General features: G+C 61.8%; 1 protein-coding gene across 1 annotated transcript; it reads left to right on the forward strand.

Moving 5' to 3' along the window:
* The first annotated feature begins 5067 nt into the window (after positions 1-5067).
* Positions 5068-8701, forward strand: LOC127039776 (CTD nuclear envelope phosphatase 1-like). Its single transcript, XM_050933634.1, has 4 exons — positions 5068-5277; positions 6523-6634; positions 7273-7357; positions 8082-8701. The coding sequence occupies exons 1-4, from the start codon at positions 5068-5070 to the stop codon at positions 8140-8142; spliced, it is 468 nt and encodes a 155-aa protein (XP_050789591.1). The 3' UTR covers positions 8143-8701.
* The last annotated feature ends 2034 nt before the right edge of the window (positions 8702-10735 follow it).

The raw sequence follows: 10735 nt of genomic DNA on the forward strand, positions 1-10735 counted from the left end.
CCTACGTCCAGGCTGTAGGGGTCCAGGGGAGGCTTAGGGGGTTTGGGAAGGGTCACGGATACCTACGTTCAGGCTGGAGGGGTCGCTGTGAATCCTGGGGGTTTATGGGGGGCCCAGATACCTATGTCCTGGCTGCAGAGGTCCTGGGAGGCTTAGGGTATTTGTAGGGGGCACAGATACCTAGGTCTAGGCTGTAGGGGTCCCTGGGGGTTAGGGGTTTTGTCAGGGGCAAGATACCTGCGTCCCGGCTGTAGGGGTCCAGGGTGGATTAGGGGGTTGTGAGGGGCACAGATGCCTACTTCCAGGCTGTAGGGTTTCCTAGGGGGTTAGGGGGTTTCTGAGGGGCACAGTTACCTACATCCAGGCTGGAGGGGTCTAACGGGGCTTGGGGGTTTTAGGGGCTCACAGATATCTAGGTGTAGACTGGAGGGGTCCCGGGTGGCTTAGGGGGTTTAAGGGGGGGTACAGATACCAATGTCCATTCTGTAAAGGTCCCTGGAGGCTTAGGGGGTTCATGGGGACACAGATACCTATGTCCAGGCTATAGGGGTCCCTGGGGCACTTAGCTGGTTTGTCGGGAGCCAAGATACCTACGTCAAGGCTGTAGGGGTCCCGGAGGGGATTATGGGGTTGTGGGGGGCACAGATACCTATGTTCAGGCTGTAGGGGTTCCTGGGGGGTTAGGGGGTTTCTGAGGGTCACAGTTACCTACATCCAGGCTGGAGGGGTCTGGGGGGACTTAGGGGGTTTTAGGGGGTCACAGATACCTAGGTGCAGACTAGAGGGGTCCCGGGGGGCTTAGGGGGTTCGTTGGGGGCTCAGATACCTACCTCCAGGCTGGAGGAATTCCATGGGGCTTAGGGGGTGTGTGGGGGGCACAGATAAGACTGTCCAGGCTGTTGGGGTCCCGGGAGCATTAGGGGGTTTGTGGGGGGCTCAGATACCTGCATCCAGGCTATAGGGGTCCCTGGGAGCTTAGGGGATTTGTGGGGGGCGCAGATACCTACGTTCAGGCTGTAGGGTTACCTTGGGTGCTTATGAGTTTGTGCGGGGCAAAGATACCTACGTCCAGGTTGGAAGGGTCTGGAGAGGGATTACTGAGTTTTTTGGGGGCAGATATACCTACATCCAGGCTGTAGGGGTCCCGGGGGGCTTAGGGGGTTTGTGGGGGGCACAGATATCTATGTCCAGACTCTATGGGTCCCTGGGGTACTTAGGAGGTTGTGGGTTGAGCAGATACCTATGTCCCAGTTGGAGGGGGCCCTGGGGAACTTAGGGAGTTAGTGGGGGGTACATATACCTACAGCCAGGCTGGAGGGGGCCCTAGGGGTTTTAGGGGGCTTGTGGAGGGCAGAGATACCTATGTCCACGCTGGAGAAGTCCTGGTGGGGGGGCTTAGGGGGTTCCTGGTGGGCAGAAATAGCTACGTCCAGGCTGGAGGAGTTCTGGGGGTATAAGGAGGTTGGGGGGGGGGCACAGATACCTATATCAAGGCTGTAGGCATCCCGGGATTGCTTTGGGGCATTTTGGGGGTGCTGATACCTACGTCCATGCTGTAGGGGTCGCTGGGATGATCAGTGGGTTCGTGAGCGTGCACAGATACCTACGTCCAGGATATAGGGATCCTGGGGAGAGCTTAGGGGGTTTTGGTGGGGGGCACAGATACCTACGTCCAGGCTTCAGGGGTCCTGGAGGGGCTTAGGGGGTGTCACGGAGTGTGCGGGAGTCCAGTCCTGCACCCCTCTTCCTGGGACTCATAGTGACTCTCAGCTAGGCAGTAAAACAGAAGGGTTTTTTTGGCCAACAGGAACAAAGGATACTGCAGAGCTTTTGGGCACAACCAGGCCCCCAGCTGAGTCCTTCTGGGGCTTCAGGAAGTTTAGTCCCCAGTTTGGGATTCCCTGAATTCCAACCACTCAGCCCAAAACTGAAACTGAACTAACCCAACTCCCTCCAGCCGGCCCCTTCCTGTGTCCAGCTTCGCAGCAAAGGTGCTGACCCCCTCCCTCCTGCCTAGCTCGAGTTACAGGCTTAGGTCCTGTCCCTCACCTAAAGTCACCCCCTGCTCTCCCATCCCCCACACAGACAGTCCCTGCTCCATCCTATTAATGCGCAGAGCATTTCCTGCCTGGAGCTACAGTGACACCGTGTGGCCACACAGGGTAATGCACAGAGCATTTCCCTCACAGAGCAAGAGTGACACCGTGTGGTCTCGCAGGGTAATGCAGTAAGGATATCCCCCACAGAGGAATATTAAAACCATGTGGCCATGCAGGGTAATACACAGAGCGTTTCTCTGACGGAGGAACAGTGACACCGTATGGCCACGCAGGGTAATGCACAGAGCATTTCCCGCATGGAGCAACAGTGACACCGTGTGAACACGTGGGGTAATGCACAGAGCATTTTCTGCATATAGCTACAGTGACACCGTGTGAAGAGGTGGGGTAATGCACAGAGCATTTCCTGCATATAGCTACAGTGACACCATGTGGCTATGCAGGATAACGCACAGAGCATTTCTATCATGGAGCAACAGTGACACAGTGTGGCCGCGACGAGTAATGCACAGAGCATTTCCCTCACGGTAGAACAGTGACACAGTGTGGCCACGTGGGCTAATGCACAGAGCATTTCCCGCATGAAGCAACAGTGACACTGTGTGGCCAGGTCGGGCAATGCACAGAGCATTTCCCTCATGGAGTAACAGTGACACCGTATGGCCACGCAGGGTAATACACAGAGCATTTCCTGAATGGAGCAAGAGTGACACCATGTGGCCACGCAGGGTAATGCACAGAGCATTTCCCGAATGGAGCAACAGTGACAACATGTGGCCACACAGGGTAATGCACAGAGCATTTCCCGCATGGAGCAACAGTGATACCGTGTGGCCACGCGGGGTAATGCACAGAGCATTTCCTTCCTGGAGCTACAGTGACACAGAGTGACCACGCTGGGTAATGCATGAAGGATATCCCTCACAGAGCAACAGTGACACTGTGTGGCTACACCAGGTAATGCACAGAGGATTTCTCATAGAAAAATAGTGACACCGTCTGGCCACACTGGTTAATGCACAGAGCATTTCCATCACAGAGCAAGAGTGACACCGTGTGGTCTCGCAGGGTAATGCAGTAAGGATGTCCCCCACAGAGGAATATTAAAACCACGTGGCCATGCAGGGTAATACACAGAGCGTTTCTCTGACGGAGGAACAGTGACACCGTGTGGCCACAGAGGGTAATGCACAGAGCATTTCCCGCATGGAGCAACAGTGACACCGTATGGCCACGCAGGGTAATGCACAGATCATATCCTGCATATAGCTAAAGTGACACCGTGTGGCCATGCAGGGTAATGCCAAGCGCATTTTCCGAATGGAGCAACAGTGACACCATGTGGCCACGCAGGGTAATGCACAGATCATTTCCTGCATGGAGCAACAGTAACACGGTGTGGCCACACTGGATAATGCACAGAGCATTTCCCGCATGGAGCAACAGTGATACCGTGTGGCCACGCGGGGTAATGCACAGAACATTTCCTGCCTGGAGCTACAGTGACACAATGTGACCACGCTGGGTAACGCATGAAGGATATCCCTCACAGAGCAACAGTGACACTGTGTGGCCACGCCAGGTAATGCACAGAGGATTTGTCTCATAGAAAAATAGTGACACCATGTGGCCACACTGGATAATGCACAGAGCATTTTCCGCATGGACCAACAGTGACACTGTGTGGCCACGCAGGGTAATGCACTAAGGATATCTCTCACAGAGCAACAGTGACACTGTGTGGCCACGCAGGTTAATGCACAGATCATTTCCCGCATGGCGCAACAGTGACATGGTGTGACCATGCAGGGTAATGCACAGAGCATTTCCTACATGGAGCAACAGTGACACCGTGTGAACACGTGGTGTAATGCACAGAGCATTTCCTGCACATAGCTACAGTGACATGGTGTGGCCATGCAGGATAACGCACCGAGCATTTCTATCATGGAGCAACAGTGACACAGTGTGGCCGCAACGAGTAATGCACAGAGCATTTCCCTCACGGTAGAACAGTGACAGTGTGGCCACGTGGGTAATGCACAGAGCATTTCTTGCATGGAGCAAGAGTGACACCCTGGGGCCACACAGGGTAATGCACAGAGCATTTCTATCATGGAGCAACAGTGACACCGTATGGCCACGCAGGGTAATGCACAGAACATTTCCCTCACAAGGCAACAGTGACACTGTGTGGCCACGCCAGGTAATGCACAGAGGATTTCTCTCAGAGAAAAATAGTGACACCGTGGGTCAACACTGGGTAATGCACAGAGCACTTGCTGCCTGGAGCTACAGTGACAGTGAAGTTTCCAAGCTGTATTAAGTTAACGTTCAGTTGTAAACTTTTGAAATGTTTCATTCCGTGGGACGAACGGTTCAGAGTTGCAAACAACTGCTGTTCCTGAGGGAAACCCCCAGACTCTGCCCTAGCGACTGGTTGTCTAACACCTGTGGCCAGTCCTCTCTTGACTCGCAATGTGTTTCAGTACCAGAGACGCAGTAAAATCTCATCACGGCTTAGGCAGCGTTGGGGAGCACAGTTGAACAGGACGGTGATAGTCAGCAGATTATGGCTTTTCAAGTGATACCGTAGACTGTCGCTGGGTGTTGTGTGTGCAGGTAGATGAGTCGTTCCCCAAAGAGATCGGTCTAGACCGAGTGTGAGAGGCACAGAGGGGAAGGAACTTACCCAAGCAGGCTGGTGGCAGAGCCAAGGGATGGAAACCAGGAGTCCTGGGTCCTAACCTCCCCTGCTCTGACCTACCACCCCCACTCCCCTCCCAGAGCTGGGGAGAGAACCCAGGAGTCCTGGCTCCCAGCCCCCCCTGCTCTGACCCACCAGCCCCCACTCCCCTCCCAGAGCCGGGGGGAGAACCCAGGAGTCCTGGCTCCCAGCCCCCCCTGTTCTAACCACTAGACCCCCTGCCCTCCATAGAACTGGACTGCCATGACCATGCATGTGTGCCCAAAGACACTGCCATCATGACTGCTCTCTCGGGGGCCCATGGGGGTATCTGGCTGCCCCTCCACCACCCCGCTGGGAGGAGGTGGAGGTCTCCATCCTGCACTGATTTCCTCCCCCCCCGCCCCATGCCAGGTGAGCCAGTGGTACGAGCTGGTGGTGTTCACGGCCAGCATGGAGATCTACGGCTCCGCGGTGGCCGACAAGCTGGACAACAACAGGAGTATCCTCAAGAGAAGGTATTACCGGCAGGTGAGTGGGGGGTGCAGAGATGGCAGGGGAGGGACGATGGGGAAGGAGGGGTGGGGTCTGGGGAGCAGAGTGGGGGGAACTGAGGGTGGAGCTTAGGTGTGGCTGGGGGTGTGGCTTTGGAGAGGGGGGCTGGGGGTGGAGCTTAGATGGAGCTGGGGTGTAGCTTTGGAGAGCAGAGTGGGGGGAACTGAGGGTGGAGCCTAGGTGTGGCTGGGGGTGTGGCTTTGGAGGGGGGGCTGGGGTGGAGCTTAGATGGAGCTGGGGTGTGGCTTTGGAGAGCAGAGTGGGGGGAACTGAGGGTGGAGCCTAGGTGTGGCTGGGGGTGTGGCTTTGGAGAGGAGGGATGGGGTGGAGCTTAGGTGGAGCTGAGGGCGTGGCTTTGGAGAGCAGAGGAGGGATAGGGTGGAGCTTAGGTGGAGCTGGGGGCGTGGCTTTGGAGAGCAGAGGAGGGATGGGGTGGAGCTTAGGTGGAGCTAGGGGCGTGGCTTTGGAGAGCAGAGGAGGGATGGGGTGGAGCTTAGGTGGAGCTGGGGGCGTGGCTTTGGAGAGCAGAGGAGGGATGGGGTGGAGCTCAGGTGGACCTGGGGGCGTGGCTTTGGAGAGCAGAAGAGGGATGGGGTGGAGCTCAGGTGGACCTGGGGGCGTGGCTTTGGAGAGCAGAGGAGGGATGGGGTGGAGCTTAGGTGGAGCTGGGGGCGTAGCTTTGGAGAGCAGAGGAGGGATGGGGTGGAGCTTAGGTGGAGCTGGGGGCGTGGCTTTGGAGAGCAGAGGAGGGATGGGGTGGAGCTTAGGTGGAGCTGGGGGCGTGGCTTTGGAGTGGGGGACTGGGGGTGGAGCTTAGATGGGGTAGGGGGCGTAGCTTTGGAGAGCAGGGGGACTGGGGGTGGAGCTTAGAGAAATCAGTGGGGGCTAGGGGGAGCAGGGTGAAGGGGCTGGGGCAGAGCATAGGGAGTCTGGGGGCAGGGCTTTCGGGGAGCAGGGGATGGGGCGGCGCTTACAGGGAGCTGGGGCGGGGCTTTGGTTAGAAGAGCTAAGGAGAAGAGGGCGTGGCTTCAGCTGGTGAGAGGGAGCAGCCAGTTGCCTGCTGGGTGGCTGCTGGGGTGCCCCTGCATTCCCCCCCCCGTCCTCCTAATCTCCCAGCATGGCCCTGGTGGGGGGGAGGAGTGTGGGCTGGGGCACTGGGGGGGGCACCCTAGGGGTTAGTAGCCACTCACCCCCCACGCCCCCGCCTCTCCCCCTCCCCAGCACTGCACTTTGGAGCTGGGCAGCTACATCAAGGACCTGTCGGTGGTGCACAGTGACCTGTCGAGTGTCGTCATCCTGGACAACTCGCCGGGCGCCTACCGGAGCCATCCAGGTACGAGCCAGCCCCCCGCACTACCCCCTAGCCCCCACGCCCCTCTCGGGGCCGGGAGAGAACCCAGGAGTCCTGGCTCCCGGCCCCCCCTGCCGCCCGCTAGCCCCGACTCCCCTCCCAGGGCTGGGACAGAACCCAGGAGTCCTGGCTCCCAGCCCCCCTGCTCTAACCCACCAGCCCCCACTCCCCTCCCAGAGCCGGGGAGAGAACCCAGGAGTCCTGGCTCCCAGCCCCCCCTGCTCTGACCCACCAGCCCCCACTCCCCTCCCAGAGCCAGGGAGAGAACCCAGGAGTCCTGGCTCCCAGCCTCCCCTGCTCTGACCCACCAGCCCCAACTCCCCTCCCAGAGCTGGGGAGAGAACCCAGGAGTCCTGGCTCTCAGCCCCCCCTGCTCTAACCCCCAGCTGCCTCCTGATTGCGCTAATGTCCTGACTGAAGAGAAGTGGCTCACCCCAAATGGATGGGGAGGGATCATGAGCCACAGAGATGACCCCCCCCCAGGGTTCTGCTGGGGTACGGGAGGTGGGGCAGCATCTGGGTATGTGGTACTGCGGGGGGGGAGGAGGATGTACACCTCCCCTTCCCCAGTTGGCCAGCGCCGCCCCTTTAAGAGGCGTCCGTCTGTCCCTCTCTCCTAGACAACGCCATCCCCATCAAGTCGTGGTTCAGCGACCCCAGCGACACGGCCCTGCTCAACCTGCTGCCCATGCTGGACGCCCTGAGGTACCCGCCGGGGGCTGGGGGCCAGGACGCCGGGGTTCTCTAGGGAGGGGACGAGGGGCTGGGAGCCAGGCCTCCTGGATTCCCTCCCAGCACCAGGAGGGAAGTGGGGGCTGGTGGGTTAGAGTACGGGGGGGCTGGGAGTCAGGACTCCTGTTCTCTCCCCGGCTCTGGGAGGCGAGTGGGGGCTGGTGGGTTAGAGCATGGGGTCTGGGAGCCAGGACTCCTGAGTTCTCTCCCTGGCTCCGCTTAAAACCCCGCACTGTTCTGAGCTGGAGATCCAGGCGGTCGCAGGCAGAAGGGTTGGACCCTGATGCCTCAGTATCCGACAGACCCCCCGACCCACGCCACAGAGCCCAGGCTGACTGAGCAGGATGCTCCTGTGTGGGGCCGAGCCCTGAATCCTTGCGGCACCACCCTGCCGGGCGCCCTCCTCTCTGGAGTCGCGTCTCCACCTGCCTGGGTTACTAACTGTTGACTGATCCACCCTCCAGGAACTTTATTTTCCCGATCCCATTACATTTTTGGCGGTCGCGATGTCCTGTGGCGAGGAGTTCCCCAGGTCAATTATTAGGTGGTGATCCAGCAAGGTGGATCCTTTGAAACTGCACAGTCTCTGTGCTGGTACCTAGGGGTCCCTCGCTCAAAGGGGTCTGGTTAATTAGGAGAGGGGGCTGGGAGCCAGGACTCCTGGGTTCCCTCCTAACGCTTCCCTTCCCCTCCCCAGGTTCACAGCGGACGTGCGGTCGGTGCTGAGCCGGAACCTCCATCAGCACCGCCTCTGGTGACGTCAGCACCTCCTTTCTTCAGGCGTTGGCCCCTGACCTCCGCCGGATCCCACCACTGCCACCATCACCACCACGTGGACTCTGCCACCGATTCCTGAACTCTGGAGAAGAGCGGAGGGGGGGTCACCCCCCCCAATTCCCCACCAACCTACTCCCCCCCACACCCGGCCCTGTGCCAAGAATGGGCGGGGACTGACTCGGAGGGCGGAGCTTATCCGGCAGCGGGACAAAGAAAGGGGGTGTGCAGCTTCACGGCGCGCGGATGGACGTGTCCGATCAGGCCGGGGGTGGTGGTCTGGTTTTACAAGACTCTGCCCCCCCCCCCTCCTCCGGCCTTGTACAAAGACCTCGTTTTTTCTTTTCGTTTCCTTTTTCGTTCTGTTCTTCCCTCCACTTCTCCCCGGGTTGGAGCCGCTGGATTTTTTTTTTTGCCCGGGGGAGGTGTTGGGTCTCGGATCTGTGCCCAAGGGACGACCCTTCTCTGTTGGGTTCTTTCCTCGGACTCGGGAGGAGAAGGAAAACCCGGGTGGGAAATTATAGCCGCTAAGCAAGGCCAGAACCGGTGCCGTGTTCGGAGAGTTTTTATCCCCCCCAGCCCGCTCCACATGTTCAACAGCTGGAGTCTTGCGCAGGGAGATGGAACGATTCTGGCCCCGGCTCTGGGAGGGAAGTGGGGGCTGCTGGGTCAGAGCAGGGGTGGGGCTGGGGGCCAGGACTCCTGGGTTCCCTCCGTGGCTCTCGGCGGGGGCGGTTCGGGCCGCGGTTACGCCGGTGCCGCAGGGCGGCTGTCGGTTACCCCAGCGGCGCAGGAGGTGTGGTGCTTACGTCGGCGGCGCAGGGCTGGCGGTGGTTACGCTAGCGGCGCAGGGAGCCGACGCAGGGCGGGCGGCCGGTCCTTACGCCAGCGGCGCAGGGCAAGCGGTCGTTACGCCAGCGACGTAGGGAGTCGAGGTAGGGTGGGCGGGCGCCCGTTACGCCAGCGGCGCAGGGCCGGCGGTGGTTACGCTAGCGGCGCAGGGAGCCGACGCAGAGCGGGCGGCCGGTCCTTACGCCAGCGACGTAGGGAGTCGAGGTAGGGCGGGCGGGCGCCCGTTACGCCAGCGGCGCAGGGCCGGCGGTGGTTACGCTAGCGGCGCAGGGAGCTGAGGCAAGACGGGCGGCGGTTACGCTAACGGCGCAGGGAGGACGCAGGGCGGGCGGCGGTTACGCCAGCGGCGCATTACAGCCGTTGTTTACGCCAGCGGCGCAGCGAGCCGAGGCAGGGCGGGGGGCGGCCGTTACGCCAGCGGCGCAGGGAGCCGAGGCAGGGCGGGCGGCTGGCAGTTACGCTAGCGGCGGACGGCGGCTGGCGGTTACGCTAACGGCGCAGGGAGCCGAGGCAGGGCGGGCGGCTGGCGGTTACGCTAACGGCACAGGGAGCCGAGACAGGGCGGGCGGCTGGCGGTTACGCTAACGGCGCAGGGAGCCGAGGCAGGGCGGGCGGCTGGCGGTTACGCTAGCGGCGCAGGGAGCCGAGGCAGGGCGGCTGGCGGTTACGCCAGCGGCGCATTTCGGCCGTTGTTTACGCCGGCGGCGCAGCGAGCCGAGGCAGGGCGGGCGGCTGGCGATTACGCTAGCGGCGCACGGCGGGCGACGGTTACGCGAACGGCGCAGGGAGCCGAGGCAGGGCGGGCGGCTGGCGGTTACGCTAACGGCGCAGGGAGCCGAGGCAGGGCGGGGGGCTGGCGGTTACGCTAGCGGCGCACGGCGGGCGACGGTTACGCTAACGGCGCAGGGAGCCGAGGCAGGGCGGGCGGGCGGGCGGCCCTGTTAAGAAGCCGCCCAGTTAACCACGCGCCTCATTTGGAACCGGAAGTTCCTGGCCTAGGCCGCCCAGATGGAAGCCCCCACCGGGGGGAGGGGCGCAGGGCGGGGTAACGCAGGGGCTTGTGGGAGTTGTAGTGCGCCGGGCCTACAACTCCCATCAGCCCCCGCGGACCCAGCGGGCGCCGCTTTGGGCGCGACAGGCTCCGCTCGCAGGGCGGGGCCAGGAGCGGAAGTGACGTCAGCGATTCGGGGGTCGCCCGCGGTAACCGGCAGAGTCGGGTGTGCTGGGCGCGAGGCGCTGCAGTCCCGGGACGTGGGGCCCCCACGGCGAACCCGCCCCCCCGCGGGTGTCTGGGACCGTCCCCCTCCCCCCTACGGGCTCCCACAGCCCCCCCGTCCCCCCACGGGCCCCGCCCGGCCACAGCCCCCCCATCCCCCCACTTCCTCCCTGGCACGCCCAGCGCATCTTCCCGCCCCCCCCCACGGGCTCCCACAGCTCCCTCTGCTCTGCGACAGCCCCCCACCTTCCCGCCTCCCCCCAGCATGTTTTTCCTTCCCCCCCTGCCCAGCCACAGCCCTCCTATCCCCCCGCTCCCCACCGGCACCCCCAGTGTGTCTTTCCTCCCCCGCATGGGCTCCCACAGCCCCCCCGCCCGGCCACAGCCCCCCCGCCCCCCACGGGCCCCGCCCGCCACAGCCCCATCTGCGCGCCCAGCTCATCTTCCCCCCCCCACAGGCTCCCACAGCCCCCCCATCCCAGCTACAGCCACAGCCGCCCCACCCTCCC

This window comes from Gopherus flavomarginatus, chromosome 23 (genome assembly GCF_025201925.1).
Source record: "Gopherus flavomarginatus isolate rGopFla2 chromosome 23, rGopFla2.mat.asm, whole genome shotgun sequence".
Classification (NCBI taxonomy): Eukaryota; Metazoa; Chordata; order Testudines; family Testudinidae; genus Gopherus; species Gopherus flavomarginatus.